Source organism: Nanorana parkeri, unplaced genomic scaffold (assembly GCF_000935625.1).
Source record: "Nanorana parkeri isolate BGI_ZX_2015 unplaced genomic scaffold, ASM93562v1 scaffold135, whole genome shotgun sequence".
Classification (NCBI taxonomy): Eukaryota; Metazoa; Chordata; class Amphibia; order Anura; family Dicroglossidae; genus Nanorana; species Nanorana parkeri.
This window is the reverse complement of record NW_017306403.1, coordinates 664,499-682,414: the sequence shown is the minus strand read 5'-3', so window position 1 is coordinate 682,414 and position 17,916 is coordinate 664,499. Positions and strand designations below refer to the sequence as shown.

Sequence of the window (17,916 nt, the reverse complement as noted above, 5' to 3'; positions counted from 1 at the left end):
CCAAATTGCCTGCTTATGCTCATGCTTAGGTGAGAATGGGGCCCATGAAGCTTCATTAGTACATTTGAAGGGGCAGTCACAGGGTCAAGTGGTGATTTGTGTGACGGCGGGTCCCAGATGACCTTGGAGAAGTCCCCGAGATATATCCTGTTTGGCGCTCCGATTACCCGCCGCCCTCTGAAGATCCCGAGCGAAGTTCTGTTCTCCCCGCTGGTGATGAAACGCAACTCATCCCCTTAACAAAACAGCAATTTAACAACCCGGCGAGCGTCCAGCCGGCCAGATGTATCGCATTGTCTCTCTTTTCTTGGCAGATAAGCGCATAGCATTGCGTGTTATCATTTAATATCGGCCTTGTTCGGAATTCGGAGCCCGCCCGCTCCAGCGCAGAGCCCAGGAACATGTCTGCGGCTGTTTCGTAACTCGAGGAAAACAATGGATCCTCTCAGCGCAGAGCCTCGGGGCCTGAGCTCGTTCCCAGGTCAGGATGAAGGAGAAGCCCGGGGTCTGTTCCAAATCCAGAACAACATACAAATATTTTCTGAAGGTCTCAGGAGGTCCCGCTTATATAAGGCATTAACCCTCCACCCCTGGCTTCTCGAACCAGGATCGCATTTAAAGGGACAGTATTAAGTATTAAACGGCGGACATGTTTAAAGCATAAGAAAAATGCAGCGGGCTGGTTGGTAGATCTTCGTACCTACTGAGTATATCAATCCCAAAGATCAAAACACATGGCAAGGGGGATCCTAATGGGGGGGAATCTGGAGCAGCCGTGCATGACAACCAGTCAGCTTCAGTTTGTTCAGTTAAGTGTTGAAAATGAGAGCTAGATGCTGATTGGTTGCCATGCACAGCTGCTCCAGATTTTTACTCTTATCTTAATAAATTCCCTTCTTTGTATTTTCAGTGAGCAAATAGTTTTGAGATATTCTTGCTCAATGTGATGCGACTTTCACCTATATCGGCGCTCGATCTTCCATTGTTTGTTACTGTATCAAATAGAGTTTTGTCAATGAGCCACTAGAGGGCGCTCTCATTGACTCGGAGCAATTACTTTCTCTCTCTCTCCTATAGTAGATGGAAAGGACACCTAAAGCTGGCCATAGTGGAGTACCACTTTAACAGATTTTGAGATTTGCGCCACACAGCAGGCGCCTTGTTTTCAGGGATTCTGCCGACTCATAGAGTTGCATTGTGAGAAGGGACACAAAAGCGCGTCCAGCTTCAGTCCAGCGATTTCCCCTGCAGTGCATTTTTAGGCCACTAGATGTCCTCAGTCTGATAGCCAGGTCGTCCTGAACCCTTCCCCGACCTGTGACTGGAGAAGCAGCACTGTGATGAGCTCATAGCTGTCACTTTTCTCTCTCCTCCGATCAGCATGCTTCTTGTTAGTGCATGAACTGATTGTGCTGCTTCTTCCACACTCCAGCACTGCTGTACAGGGACTGCAAGAGGCTGATACCAGGTCACATTCAGGTACTTACACTGCCTGCCATTAAAGGAGAACTATTAGGCGAGTGAGCGAACACATGCCGTCGCTCGCTCACTTCTCGATCCTGTCCCTGCAGAAAGCTGTGACTGTCGCTCACGGCTCCCTGCAGTGATTCCCCTCCTCCCCTGTCCGATCCTCCAGCACTGACTGGTGGATCGGACGGGGGAGGGGGCGGGTACAGCTGTCTCTGTCTCTAGATATGCAGAGCCCGCTGTCAATCACACAGCTGGGTGGATCTCGACAGTAATGTCAGAATCCGTCCCGGCTGCGATATATAGAGCTTTGGGTGACGGGAGGACGCTAGTTTGTGTCCTCCCGTTACCCTTAGGGGAACTATGGGGAAAAGCACTGACCACATAGTTCTCCTTTAAATACAGAGCTGTATTAATTTGTCTTTTTATATCAGCCTAGAGTGCAGCTTTAATTATATAGCAGCAACAATATCTGCAGAGCTTTACATTCACATCAGTCCCTGCCCACAAGGTCCAATCTAAGGTCCCTATCTCATATGCACATGAGCCAATTAACCTTCCAGCATGTCTTTGGAGTGTGGGAGGAAACCGGAGTACCCACAGAGAACCCACACAAGCACAGGGAGAACATGCAAACTCCATGCAGATAGTGTCCTGTCCGGGATTCGAACTGGGGACCCCTCCAGTGCTGCAAGAAGTGCTAACCATTACACCATTGTGCTGCCACATATTCCCTGTCACCTCAGGGTCACTTGTACCCAATAGGTGACCTGTCACAGAAGCCTTGACCAGCGTATACCTTTTAGGTCTTTGCAGTGGCCCTTTTCGGGGAGTTATCACGATCCAAGCCATGTCTGCACCCAGGGGGCCCCAGAATGGAAATCCTCGCCCCCAGCAGGAAGGAGTTAAGCCTGGAGTGTCTCCTAGAACGTCCCGGCGTTTAGCGCACTCAATTTTATTTAATAAAGATTAATATAAATAGGATTTCCACATTCGGACCCGGTGTGGCCGCCAGCGAGAGAATATTGGGATTTTAATTATATCCGCATAATAAAGCGGAAACACGGAGATACTTAATCTAAATCAATGTTCATGAGAGCAGCAAACGTGCCGCATATCCCAGCCACTGACAGCTCCCGACACTGTAATGTGAGCAGGAGAGAAATCACTGATATTAATGGAGCGGGCGGCGGGACGCGCGTTTGCCAGCCGCGTGTCACAGAGGGGCCGATTAACCCTCCGCGTGCCGGTGGTAAGTTAATTTGAAGAGAGTATCCTGCTGCACTCCTTACCGGATCAATAGATGTCCTGTATATACAGGCGGGTGCTCGTAGTGACCACGGGTGGCACCGTGAACCGCACATGAATAAGGGGATATCACCAGCACACCAATCAAAGGGATTTCAGCAAAAGTCCTTAGGGATGCACCGATACCACTTTTTTAAGACCGAGTACCGATACTTTTGATCAAGTACTCGCAGATACCAATTACCGATACTTTTTCTTAAAGGGACAGGTCACATTTTTTCTAAAGCAATACAAACTAATGCTTTAAAGTCACTTTCTTAATATTATGATTCATGAGATGACAAGGGAGTATGACGCCGGCTTCCCGGCCAATCAGATTGCCGGGCGCTGCGTCAATACACGGCGCCCGGCTTCCGCATTTGCTACCTTCCTGACCAAGCGGGTCATTGCACACTACCCGGCTTCCTGATTGGCCGGGAAGTCGGCTCCATACTCTCTCATTACAAGTGACGAGAGAGCATGGAGCCGTTTCCTGGCCAATCAGGAAACCGGGCACCGTGTAATGATGCGCTGCCCGGCTTCCTGATACAGGAAGTACTCGTGCTAGGTATCGGAGCATTTGGGCGAGTACGAGTACTCACCCAAATACTCGGTATCGGCACCGATACCGATACTAGTATTGGTGCATCCCTAACACACACACACATACACGACATAAGTCACACCTCCGTCCTGCCATGTATGTGTACAGCCGGCAGGAAAGGGTTAAGCAGTCTGTCGCTTGTCTAAACACAGCAGCTTTTGGTCCCCCCATATAACATAAGTTGATCCCGCCAGGGGATCTGTCATTTTTCTCACTTCCTTTAGCAGGCCAGAGCATGAAAAATGACAGTTACAGGGTTAGGACGGACCATATAACACTGTCGGTGGTGCTTACAACGCTCAACTTTCATTCATATGCCTTAAACCTTAATTTTTTTCCAAAAAAAGCAAAAACTGTTGCTGTAACTTCTTAAGTGTTTTTAAAACTACATTTTCATCTAAGACTACCCTGTGTGTCTCAAGGTGACAACGCTGCTGTGCAATTTCACAGCAGACGATGGCGTTGTCACCCTTTTACAGGAAGTGAAGTATTAATAGAGCCGCTCGCAGGATCAGCCGCTATAAAATTATATTTATGGAGGGCTTAGAAAAATAGAAACCTGATAGCTGAATTCTGATTGGCTCCTATATACAGCAGACTTTCAGTTGTCCTCCCAGTTGTCATAAATCATTGTCCCCTTTCTCTGCGGAGAGCCCTGACCCGGTGTCACCCTTGGCTTTGTTTAGATTATTGAACATATTTCCAGCTCGGGGCTGTCGCGAGATGTTTTTGCAGCTTTGTACATCTTGAAACGCTGTAAGGTACTCAAATCCTCTTGATCATTATTATTTCTAGAAGCGAACACAACGCTCGCTCGCCGCAAACCCAACCTGCTACTCCGCTCTGCGCTGCTGAGGCCCCGACCTAATTGGTAGTCTGGACGGCGGTCACAACGAAGGAGCTTTTAGTCTGCTGTATATGGAATCGTCTGTCTGTTCGTTTTCCTTTTAATGGCTCCTTGAGAAATTCAGGAATGCTGTTAGCGGCTCCCGGAACTTGTTAGGGGTGCGTGTGCTTGAGGATAGAAAACATGTTATCTTGCATCATGTATCAAATGCATACGGCATCCAGGTAACTACAGGGGCGCGTAAAAAAAAGGGGCGGGGTGCTTGTGGTGACATCATTGACCTTATATGGCTACATGGCCATATAAGGTCAATGACACCACTGCATCCCGTCCCTTTGCTGAAGAGCACCTGCGGGTGGGGGATACCCTGTCTGCAGCGCAGTGGCGTAACTACCAGGGTCGCAGAGGTCGCGGCCGCGACCGGGCCTGGAGTTCCGCCACTTGGAGGGGGCCCTTGGTAACCGCTGATTACCAGGATATTTATTATCCCGGTAACCACTAATGTCAGTCCCGGGACCTCTTCCTCCTGTCCTGGGCCCTACATGCTTCACGCTGCTCCCCTCACCTTGTTCCGGGCGCAGCGTGAAGTATCATCCAGCCGGGCAGCAGCCAATGAGTGGGAGCGGTGTAATCCCCGCCCCCTCATCACACAGAACTGCTGCCCAGTGCCGAATAGAGCTGCTGCGGACACGAAGGGGGAGACAGGGAGCTGGAAGCATGAAGGTGACATGGGGTCCGGGAGCAGAAAGCTGGGGACATGAATGTCCCCCTATGGGAGTACGCTGCCATACACTCACCAGCCCTGCACGTCCGTGCGGGTGTCCGTACTCGTATGCTGACAGGATGGAAGGGTGACGTACGGCCGCGTAGTCCCATAGAGAAGGACGGGGGCTGCGTACTAATCACACGCAGCACCCGTCCTGCCCGGGAGCTGCCCGATACGACCATGCATGCAGCACTGAGCTGTACATACCGGCCTTTTCTCGTGTGAATGAGGCCCTAAAAGTGCCTGGACCAGGGGTGGGCAACTCTGGCCCTCCAGCTGTTGTGGAACTACAAATCCCACAAGGCACTGCAAGACTGCCAGTTACAGACATGACTTCCAGAGGGAAAGGCATGTTGGGATTTGTAGGTAAAGCACCTATGGAGGGCTTATGTTTGACTAACCCTTGGTCTGTGAGTCAGGCAGCCCAACAGTCAACTGGAGGAAGTCACATGACAGGCTCATTACTATTTTTAGGCAGTGGCATCGCCCAGCAAGCCTGCAACAGGAAATGCTCTTACTGGCGGGATCTCCAGGGAAGAAGCTTTGTAACAGGTTCATATAAAGAAACATTTGCCTGAGAAATCCGGCCCGGGCCGTCTCATTTTTGAATTGTACATAGTTGGATCTCTACAGTATTTTTGTAATATCCCCTCGAGCTATAAAAGATGTAAACAATGCCCTTCCCTATTGTCAAAGCCCCCCTCTAGTGTTTTCAATCATCCAGGGGACCCCAAAACACACACATTGCCTGATATGGATGCCACCCCACTTTATGAGGCTGCACTAATAAAGGCGCCAACTGCTCTGGAACGTCTCCAGACCGGCGCCATATGGCCGGAGGTACTTTTAGAGCATACGAAGCCTCTTTTCTTTTTCTTCCAGGATGTGTATGTGCCGACGCCGTGATGTAGGATAATTGCTTTGATCGGAGAAGAATCGAAGACTTCTCTGTAATTGACATCTGTCGGGCTGCAGAAGTTGCTGCCCATTGCTGGCTGCCAATGGCGCACCAGGGAAAGGGGAAGCGTCCTCGCGCGAGGTGTTGCTGTGATGTTCCACCTGTTGTCCACAGCGTAGCCCGAGGCACCAATATGCCAATGAAAAGGCAGCATATGCCACCGAATGAAGGGGAATGGCAAGTAGACCCGCCACCCGGCATCAAAGAGTTCCTTCTGATTGGATGCGTCTCTGTGTGTGTTTACTGCACAAAGATTTTATCACCGCGTTTCTGGATTCGTTATATTCATTTACTGCATGCAGGAGGATGATTGTTAAAGTGCGTTACACCCCCATTGCACCTTCATCACAGTGCATTACACCCCCATTGCACCTTCATCACAGTGCATTACACCCCCATTGCCCCTACAACACAGTGCATTACACCCCCATTGCCCCTACAACACAGTGCATTACATCCCCATTGCCCCTACAACACAGTGCATTACATCCCCATTGCCCCTCCAGCACAGTGCATTACACCCCCATCGCCCCTTCAGCACAGTGCATTACATCCCCATTGCCCCTTCATCACAGTGCATTACTCCCCCATTGCCCCTTCATCACAGTGCATTACACCCCCCTCCGACACAGTGCATTACACCCCCATTGCCCCTCGAACACAGTGCATTACACCTACAGTGCATTATACCCCCATTAAACCCCAATTGCCACAATGCACAACAACACGATACCATGCGCTGCGTTGACAATGTCAAGTTTTTTGGGGTGTTTTTGTGCTTTATTTGAATGGACCACCAGCAACATAACACATCGCGTGCAATAATAACGCCAGAGCACCGAGGTCTGAATGAGCCCTCACACAATTTATCAAGCTTCATGAAGCTACTGCAACGTTGTCACCCTTTCAGCATGTTTGTTGAAACCTCTGCAATGTTGTCACCCTTCCAACATGTTCGTTGAAACCTCTGCAATGTTGTCACCCTTCCAGCATGTTCGTTGAAATCCAGCAACATAACACATCGCGTGCAATAATAACGCCAGAGCACCGAGGTCTGAATGAGCCCTCACACAATTTATCAAGCTTCATGAAGCTACTGCAACGTTGTCACCCTTTCAGCATGTTTGTTGAAACCTCTGCAATGTTGTCACCCTTCCAACATGTTCGTTGAAACCTCTGCAATGTTGTCACCCTTCCAGCATGTTCGTTGAAACCTCTGCAATGTTGTCACCCTTCCAGCATGTTCGTTGAAACTATTGCGGCAGAGTCACCCTTCCATCATGCTCATTGAAATGTCTGCAGCGTTGTCACCTTTCTAGCATGCTTGTTGAAACCCCTTGCAGCGTTGTCACCCCCTCCAGCCTCTCAGCCCAGTTGGATTACAGCCGAATGTCAGAAACCAATCGGTCAGTTTTGTTTTTCCGCCCCTATCTGCTGCCAGGCACGCATAGGTCCACCTAGCCACCCCTCCACTTTTAGTGTCTGGAGGATGCGCTGCGTCAATCTGTGGCCGAGTCTCCGCCTACAGCGCGCCCATTTCACCCAATTTAGATTCCAACGAGAGAAAGAAACAACATGATTACAATTGAAGTATTGCCGGGTGACCAATCGGAAGCGTCCTTTATCCCCTCTGCTAGTTGTGGCGGGTCGCCGTCTATTCGCGGGCCGGATCTGTCCTTGTCGCTTTCTTTGCTCGCGCCTCCTCTCGCTCTGGATGTACTGAGACACTTCTGGCTGGAAAGCTTAGCGAATCAATATTCGGCTGAGCTAAGCTCGCCTGACAAGGGCTGATCTCTGGGGATTAGCGCACTGACTCCTTCCACGAAGAGCTTATGTGGATGTACTTCTCGTAGTCAACGGACGATAGTGAGGCCTTGTCTTGTGTCACTTTCTTCCAGAGCCAGCGCCCCCCCGCCACTGGCGATAATACCGACACCCAGATTATCCCCAGGGTTTACATAGCATTCCCCCCGTCAAAACTTTTCATACCAGGACACCTGGAACTTGTAGTCCCCCCACTAGAAGGAAGGTGCAGTTTGCCTTCGATGTGTTACATTGTATCTTTATGTAGCTTTGCCCTATGTAATACTTTGCTTTCTATCCATTTAAAGGTATATTGTAAAGCGCTGCGCAAACTGTTGGCGCTATATAAATCCTGTATAATAATAATAATAATACGCACCAACGCACTTGTATGGTGTGCACAGGACACATGGAGAATAACGGGGCCTTGCATTCAGCCCACGTTGATGAACTCAGGTCAATGCAGCAGATCGAGCCCTTAGGGCAGGTTCATACAATTTCCCTGACCAGATCTGGTCCGGAAAATGGTGTGAACCTGCCCGCAGTTCCAGTGCATTCCAGACCAGACAAAATGAGACATTGCAGTATTTGTCTAGCCTGGTCTGGAAGGGACTGCGCTGGTGTGAACAGATGCCAGAAATAGCATAGGGATACATTGGAATGCATTTTCGGCCCAGAAACAGTCTGGTCTGGAGATGATCTGGATGTGGTGTGAATGGGCCCTTAAGCTGGCCATTCACGTGAAGATTTTAATGGGGCCGAAAGTGATATCACGTGATTCCCTCATCCATGCTATACATAGATGGAGGAATCCCTCCTGACGGGCTATTGTATTATGACATCCAGCACCCACGGCTGGTGAAATACCCCAAACACTAACTGCAATCAATGTTAAAGGAGAACTATGGGGTAAGTGCTTTCCACCATAGTTCTCTTTAGGGTCACGGGAGGACATAAACTAGCGTCCTCCCATGACCCAAAGCTCAGTATATAGCAAGCTACAGCTCACGGTATACTGAGACCGCCGCAGCCGGGACGGATCCCGGCATTACTGTCTGGATCCACCCAGCTGGTGAGTGACAGCTGGCTCTGCCTATCTAGAGGCAGAGCCAGCTGTACCCTCCCCCTCCCCTGTCCGTTCCTCCAGTCAGCTCTGGAGGATCGGACATGGGAGGGGAGGAATCTCTGCAGGGAGATCATCGAGAAGTGAGCAAACGCCGGTATGCGTTTGCTCACTTCCCGATCTATTGAGCCGACGTGTGACAATTTCATTGTCACACGTCGGCTTGTACTATGAGGCTGAGTGAAAATCACTCCCCTCATAGTTCTCCTTTAATTTCCCGCCCGGCTCCTTCAGGAAAAATTGATGGTTCTTGCAGGGTGGGTCACCAATGGATCGACTTTTGGCCGATTTAGCAAGAAATTGCTCCAATCCGTACGACCAGCGTTAGTCTAAGGTGTCTTTAAATCCCAGTTACAAAACGCTTTGTGATGCCGCAACCTAAAAATAGACAAAACACCCCCCCTCCCCCCACCCAATAATACAAAGCTCTTTTTATGTTGTGTTTTTGAGTTTGCACTTACGAGTGTTGGAAGGAAGTGAAGGCCGCATTGTTCCTTCTGGTTTTCATGTTGTCTGCAAAAAGTAAATTAACTTTTTACAAGAAAGAGGAAAAAAAACACCCGAGCCTTTGAACAAAGCCCCCTTTTAGCGGCCGTCTTTGCTGTTGCTTCAGTAAACAGTTTATAAAGGGATCATGGGGGCGCACAGCTCCGGCCTTGTGATGTCTGCGGAATGCGGGAAGTACGCCGCTGGCCGTAGGGGTCAGCCCGCGGGAAAAAGGTGCCACCCTTGCGCTTTTTTTAATTTTATTTTTTCGGCTTCCTCCCCTCCTTCCCCTCCTGCTGGTCAGACCTCATGACAGCAGCTGTTCAAAGGAATTCCATCTGTCCCATGGCTTGTGATAAACATTGGCTCAACAGCTGCCCCACAACTGGCTGTCATACCGGCGGCCAAACTGTCTGAGCCCCGGTGCTCCCAGCCCATCTCTTGGCCAGCAAAAGTGTTACCATGTAGCCGAGGGGCCACTGGACATCAGATCATTAGAAGCTGCAGTTTAAGGGGGCCCCAAATAATTTTTTCAAATACTAGAGCGGCCCTGGGTTGGTGTAAAGATTTCCCAGTGGAAGTCAAGCTTTTTATATTGTTAAAGTGACATTAAAGGAGAACTATGAGGGGACTGCTTTTCACTCACCTCATAGTTCTAGCCGACCTGTGACAATGAGACTGTCACAGGTCAGCTCAGTAGATCGGGAGGTGAGCGAACACATACCGGCGTTCGCTCACTTCTCGATCCTGTCACGGCTGGTTTCCCCCCTCCCCGCTCTCAGGGTCCCTTCTTCTGGGCGACATAGTGACCTATGTCGCCCAGAAGAAGGGACCCTGCCTGGCCCCGAAACGTTGGCTGTATGACGCAGGTGACAATTCAATAAAAAGTGCTTTACTTCTTGCACATATCGAGTGCTGGTGACTTCTATTATGGACTGTATCTGACACGGCGCCATGCGTGTTTTCACTTCAAGCACCAACCTTTCATCCAAGGTCTGTACGCTGTATGGAGTGCAGGTGATTTCGTATTATCGACTGTACCTTAAGGACACGCTATTGTGACATTGCGGTAACGCACGACAGAGCACGCTACATGCATTGGCGTAATGTAGTGCCATTCACTCTGAACAGCACAACACATTTTGCCGACACACGTGTGTTGCAGCGCAGTGTGCGGTAACGCACTAACATGCATCGTGGTGTACTGCCAGAAATGGGTACATGCACATTTGTCGGCAAGGCGCCTTGGGGTGCTATATAGAGTAAATGGCACCGCATTGTACCACTACATTTAGCACGCGTTGCGATGAAGTGCACAGTAACGCATGGGCAGCGGTGTGAACGAGCCCTAAAACGTCATAAACAAGTTACAGGTCTGATTTCCTACCCATAAAATGTCTCCCCGGCATGTAGAGAAGGAATAAAGACGCAGGGGGAGAGACGCCGGCTTCTTTTTAATAAACATCTCACTTTTTTTTCTTCTTTTAATGCGCAGCGGAGGGTTGTACAAAGAAACATGTGGTGGAGATGATGTCCACTGAAGGGAGAAAAGAATTACATGGAAAACAAATAAGGTTTTTGGCCAAGTAGCTGGCACGCAAGGCCCCTCTCTCTTGTGCTTTTCTGCGGCTGCGATCGGCCCGGAGAACAGTGAAGGGTTTTTCTGAAAAGGTTGCCGCGTGTGTTTGAGGCAGATAAGCCCCTGGCTTTGAAGTGTGGCCACGTCGAGCTCCCGCTCCTGTTGCTGCTGCCAGTCACAGGGAATTAATCACCTCCGCCGAGAGATAAGGGCGCAGAGTTTCGTCAAAAAAAGTCTAGCGGGAGGGGCATAATTTTTTTTCATTTCTTTCCATTTTTTTATTTTATCGCTAACACTACCTTCTGAACATACAAATTTTGTATTATTGCCCCGCGACTGTTAACCTTTCCATCTACCAACATGCCGCTGCTGAATTCTGATTTTGGCAGTTACCCAATATGGCTTTAATGTGGATCTAAACCCAATCACTAAAATCTCATTAAAGCTTTAACATGTTCAATGAATTTTCAGAAATTTGCTGTCAATATTTTTTTTATTTATCTCTGCAGTATTCATTAAAAGAATACCTGGTGATCCTGCCATGGAGGCCCATGCTTCCTGATATGGGGTGACAACGGTGTCCCATTTGTTCTCTGTTGTCACCCTGCCATATACGCCCCCTGGTGGAGATTCTATGCGACCTTGTCGGCGCACATTGCACAGGCATGGTCCACTGTTGTCACTGTCGGTCTACAGCTGTGATGTGCAGCTGACGATGGACCGAGGGCATGCAGACAGGAAGTGACTGAAAGCGGTTGAAGATCACCAACCTTGAGATTAAAAAGAAGAAAGATTACACTGTAATATATAAAAGAAAAATAACAATTAGTTGATACACAAATGTTTAGTTTTAGTGAAACTTTGGTTTTGCTGAGGATGTTTTAATTCTTCCGCACACTGACCGAAATGTAATAAAACAGTTTTTAATAGAGTTGGATTTAGATTAATGGTTGTCACGTCTTCTGATATAGGGGGCCTCAGCTGAGACCCCCGACATTACCAAAGGGCCACACCTAAAATTCAGTCAATGTAATGCTACAGAAAGCTGACAGATTTCAGGCATGTGATAAGAGGTGGTCAGGGATCATGCATGACTTAAAATGCTACAGGAGATGGTCAGAGATCATGCATGACAAGACATGCTACAGGAGATGGTCAGATCATGCATGACCAGACATGCTACAGGAGATAGTCAGAGACCATGCATGACCAGACATGCTACAGAGACCATGCATGACCAGACATGCTACAGAGACCATGCATGACCAAACATGCTATAAGAGATAGTCAGAGACCCGGCACGACCAAAGGTTCTACAGGAGGTGGTCAGAGAACATGCATGACCAAACAAGCTATAGGACATGGTCAGAGACCATGTATGACCTAACATGCTACAGAGTCCATGCATGAAGAAACATGTTAGAGGGGAAGGTCAGAGACCATGCATGAACAAACATGTTAGAGGAGATGATCAGAAACCACGCATGAATAAATATGCTACAGAAGATGGACAGAAACCAAGCATGACCAGACAAGCTACAGGAGATGGTCAGAGACCATACATGACCAATCATGCTATAGAGACCATGAACAAACATGTTAGTGGAGATGGCCAGAGACCATGCATGACCAGACATGCTAGGGGAGGTGATTAGAGACCATACATGACCAAACAAGCTACAGAGTCCATGCATTAAGAAACATGTTAGAGGAGATGATCAGAAACCATACATGACCAGACAAGCTACAGGAGATGGTCAGAGACCATACATGACCAGACAAGCTACAGGAGATGGTCAGAGACGAGGAACATGCTTCAGGAGGAAGTCATAGATGTGATGCATTACTATAGATTGCTAGAGATCACTACTATTGCAGCCCCTTTACAAGTCAATGCTTCCATATGTGTGCTCCTTACAGACCCCTTAAACATTTCTTGGGGCCACATTTATATACAAGTTTAGAGGGAAAAAAACCCAGAGAAAAGAGATGGACACCAGAGAAAATCAGTTAGACTCTGTGGGAACCAGTCTATGTTCCTTCATTGGCTTACTGGCTTGTTGGCACCAAAGCGACCTTGAGGGCTGCACATTAAGGGCCGAATGTGGCCCCCGGGCAGCAGTGTCCAGCAGAATTGATTGTGCTATAAACTTGGACATGTACATTTCTGGATCCTTTCCCCTCGTTCTTCTTCCACATTGCTGCCCTTTGCACTGTCTCATTCAAGTAGGTCGTCGGCCATTAATCAGGCGGTATAATGACCCACGTGGTTCCCCCTCATCTGGGTTCTTGTGAAGACCCTTTCCCATCAAGGGAGGAGGCTAATATAAGAGCGCTCCTGTTTGGTTGGAATACATGCTCTCTTCCCACCCAGTGACAGAACCGTTCCTCCATCTTTCCACATTTCCCACTTTAAAGACGCGTTACTAATGACCGCAATTAATCTCCGTCATTTCTCTAATCATAATTAACTAGACGCCAAGACTTTGCGGCTCATCCAGGAACTAATAAACAAAGAATTATTACCTGGCAAGACCGGCCGTCAGGGGCCTGCCAGGAGATGGAACCGGAAACCTGAACTAATCTATAGATTAACAACTTTACAGCGAGGCCAAGAATGCGGCTCGTGACCCGTCACTGTGCATTGTGGGTACTCTTGTCTGTACTCTGGATTGTAATGGCAGTGATGAGGGGGAATTGCTGATCATTAAATGTATTAGGATTGCCACTGTTACTCGGGTGTGAGTACCCAGTGCCATCACAGACTATGGGGCACATTTATAAAGCAGCGAATCTGACAACTAGCAAACATTCTCTGCAGGTGAATCTTTCAGGTTCATTGACCTTGATTGATTCTCCGCCAGGCAACGTTTCGTGAAGTCACATTCACTGCTTTATAAATCGACCCCCTTGCTTCTCTATCCAGGCTTACATGGGTACCTGGTAGGTGAATAAGGGACCCTACCTTCCAGTAACTTTACAAGTCTGCATGAATAAAATCCTGTCAATGTCTCAGTATACAGCAACAATATATTTCTCCATAAAGTTCCAGTTTTTATTGTTAAAAAAACCTGGAGACCCAATCAATGGCTTTGCTTAGGCTGAGATGATGTCATCAGTCTGCTGCAGGCCAGAGATAGCATTTCCTCAGTCTCCCCTCCCCAAGTGATCAGACTGCTGCAGGTCAGATATGGCATTTCCTCAGTCTCCCCTCCCCAAGTGATCAGACTGCAACATTGTAACTTTGTAGCAAGTCACAGGGGCTGATATGTGTCAGCCAGGAATTACGTTTACATGAATGCAGGGGCGTCCCGAGGCTGGGTGACACCCAGAGCGGAGACCGGGTGACACCCTGCTGTGACGTCATCGCACATGTGCGGTCTTATTGAGGCCTGCCGACGGCCATCTTGGTGATGGACGCCATCAGAGAGAGGAGGGGACGTTCATCCAGCGGGATAAGGAATGCCGCCGGGTCCCTTCTTCTCTCCTGACACTGTCGGGCTCTGGGTCCGTGACCGAGTGCCCGACTTTTCAAAGGGGGTGACACCAAAATGAGTCATTTTGGTGTCACCCCTTTAATGGTGGCATCCCACGCATACCCCTTGTGACGCCACTGCCTGAATATATCATCTCTAAGCCAGCAGCTCAGTCCAGGAAGTAGCTGGTGACCCTGGGTGTTGCCTGAACAAAGATGGGGCTGTGCTTCTGGAGAGGAAAGCAGATGAAGACATTGTCGGGGGGATCTCTGTGAGAGGTTATAAATACCTAGGAACGTTAGGCACATTACTCGGCATGCAGCACTTATAAAAAGAGTATCTAATGTTCCGTCCACTTTTGCCGGGTTATCAGAATTATTCTTAATGATGCCAAAAGAGGCGGATTACAGGGATCTGTCAGGATGGAGATTGGCGTTGCCTTTGCAGACATATTTCTCGAGTTTTAGATTTCAAAGTCATCCTTATCCCGGCTTTAGTGCCTAATGAGTGACTGATCTGGAACAAGCACACAACGCATGATGTTTGATCTGCATGCTTGTGTCAAGTCAGTGACTTAAAGTAATGATCCGCCATCCAGCCGACAGCCCTGGAACTTGCAGCTTGAAAAACATGTCCTCACTGAGGGCTTCAGTATGCGTGTCCTAATGGACTTATCTGCACAATAGATTCCAGGATGGGCATCCATAGGGAATTGGTATACAGAAGAGGGCTGGGTGCAAGCCCACCCAAAACTCTGACCGCCACCCCTGGGGCCCAGGAAACCCCACCCACTACAGGCCGCCTGCATAAAACTACAGGAGGGGGTGCGGAGACGAGACCAGTCACCCTGCACAAGGTGAGAGAGCAGCAGTGACCGGTCTTTATTACAGGAGGGGGCGGAGACGAGACCAGTCACCCTGCACAAGGTGAGAGAGCGGCAGTGACCGGTCTTTATTACAGGAGGGGGCGGAGACGAGACCAGTCACCCTGCACAAGGTGAGAGAGCGGCAGTGATCAGTCTTCATTGCAGTAAACTCCAAGTTATGCACAGAGCTGGAGGAAATGTACACAGCTCATTGACATTCGAGGAACAATACACATGACTCTTGTATGGGGACGATATTTGCTTATTCCGGAGTTCAGCTTTTACCCGCGGAAGCAAATCAGGACGCCAACTGGTTCTAAGAAAATCTTGAGCGACTTGTGCGCATTTTTTTATTCTTTGCTCTGGCTTTGTGTCATTCCGGATATGGGCTGCGCATAATAGGACACTTTTCAGCCCTCTCCTTCCTCTGGCTGTCACTGTAAGTTAACGTGAGCCGCCCGGCCCTTCCAAATCAGAGCTGACATTCATAGTAAGCCTGTTAGGAGGGTGGAAGGCATTAGCAGCAAAGCAAAGAGCGGAATGGCCGCCGTCACATCACCGATCACCGCCGCCCGCCTGTACTGGAGTCTGTGGCGGTGCATTGGTTAATAAGGGTCTTAAAGGGGAGTTGCTCTTTTACAGGTTGGTTCTCTCTGCTGAGATTCTGACATTGAGCAAATAAAGATTCAGATTTCTGAATGAGCTAGGTCAGGGGTCGGCAACCTGGGCACTCCAGTTGTGGTCGAACTACCAATCCCATTGGGAGTCATGCCTGTGGCTGTCAGTCTTTGCAATGGCTCATGGGAATTGTAGTTCCACAACAACGGGAGTGCAGAAGATGCTGACCCCTGATCTAGGTTTTCATGTTATCACTCCCTCATATGGTATGTATTCTATTGGCTGTAGACAATCCAATTTTGCCCAACACGTCGTGCATTACGACTTCCGGATCGATCCCTGCCTGCTGAGAACTTGTTCACCCTTCCAAATTGGAACAGGAATAGAGGGGAAATCTTCCAATGGGGGCACTTGTTTGGGTGACTAAGAGGAGATTTTTTTTTTTACTTAGGACACAAGACTCCACCTATAACGAAGTATCAGGTTGGCCCTTTCAAGAACCTTAGTAGAGGTGTAAATGGCCCTAAGAATATCTTGACCTCCAATGAAGGAGCCTTAGATGATCCCTAGTAAATGAATTACACCCAGTGGTGCTACTTGGTGACTTCCACCCAAAATGTAGGGCCCTTTCACCAATGCACATTACATGCATTGGTGGATGCGGTGATATTCCTCAAAGTTCCTTGATAATGAGCATGCGCTCTGTGCTACCAATAATGATGCATGCTCCATGTTTGATGCAATGGCAGGGCTGTCTTAAAGGGCTAGTTCACCAAAGATGTAAACGTCACCCGTTGATCTCACAACACCCTCCCCTCCCAAAGCCCCGGTCCTCGCAGCACATTATTATTATTATACAGGGTTTATATAGCGCCAACAGTGTGCGCAGCGCTTTACAATATAAGGAAGACATTACAATAACAATACAATTCAAGACAAGATGGTAAGGAGGGCCCTGCCCCTGAGGGCTTACAATCTAAAAGGGAGGGGGAAGTAATACATGAGGAGGTAGCTGTGTGGGGATGAATTGTTTGAGAACGTGATGGTTGAGTGGTTAGGTTGAGGTGGGATAGGCTTCCCTGGAGAGATGAATCTTAAGGGATCGCCTAAAGGCAGTCAGAGTGGGAAATAGTCGGACAGGTTGGGGTAAAGAGTTCCAGAGGATGGGAGAGATTCTAGAGAAGTCCTTATCTCCTGGTATCTCCAACTCCAGCCGCCCACATCAGCCAGTGTAATGGGTCAGGCATTTAAAAAACGTCAGTATGTTTCCCCGGAGGCTGGTGATGCCGGCAATGGGGAGAGTTCATTGGTCAGCGCGGCCACATGACAGAACGGGCTCCGGGGCTGCAGACTGAAGTTTTTAAGTGCCCGACCCGTGACACCGGCTGATGTGGGTGGCAGGAGATGGAAATAACTGGAGAAGTGCTGCAGGGACCCATTGCGGGTGGTCTTGTTAAGTGGGGGCGGGTTTGGAGATAGTTTGCCCTCCGACTCAGCGCATGGGGCATAACACGGTGTGAATGGGCCCTAAAGCATCGGGTGGAGCACAACGTATATACAAATATTGGCTCTCCGTGTGCGTTGGCTCTGCTCTCCTCCCAAATCTATTATTACGTGCTAATATCCCTTTGTTCCAGAGCGCTTAGTCTCTATTGACCCACATTTCAGTCCTCCGCTAACTTCCTCGCGTTTTCACAAAATTTCTTTATTTTCTCCTCATTAAAATATGTAATTTGACAGCTGTAGCCAAAAGGGTTTCATTGGATTTGGTTTTTTTTAGTTACATTTTTCTTTTTTCTTTTTTTTTCTCCTTTTCCCTCGACTGGAGCTTGTTACAGCTCAATTATACAATTACCCCGGAATTCTCGTGGAGGCTGAAGACACTGAAAACCAAAATATGTTTTAATAGACACGTTATTTTGTTATCAGCTGTGCTGATCCTGACTGTAATTGGGGGAAAAAAACAAACAAATATCTCTCTTTTGTGGGAAGAGGGAGGAGGGGAGGTTTTTTGCATCTATTTTTCTTGTGAGATGC

General features: G+C 48.6%; 1 protein-coding gene across 6 annotated transcripts in view; it reads left to right on the top strand.

Moving 5' to 3' along the window:
• The window catches only part of PLXNA1 (plexin A1), a 293,334-nt gene that overhangs the window by 114,623 nt on the left and 160,795 nt on the right, over positions 1-17,916 (top strand). For 2 of the 6 annotated variants that reach the window (XM_018553936.1, XM_018553937.1), the window contains exon 3: positions 17,311-17,331. The exons of 3 other annotated variants lie outside the window; for them this stretch is intronic. In XM_018553936.1, the coding sequence (XP_018409438.1) occupies positions 17,311-17,331 (21 nt within the window). Of the gene's footprint in view, positions 1-17,302; positions 17,332-17,916 lie in introns of all 6 variants that reach the window. One more of the 6 variants, XM_018553935.1, reaches the window with a different exon arrangement.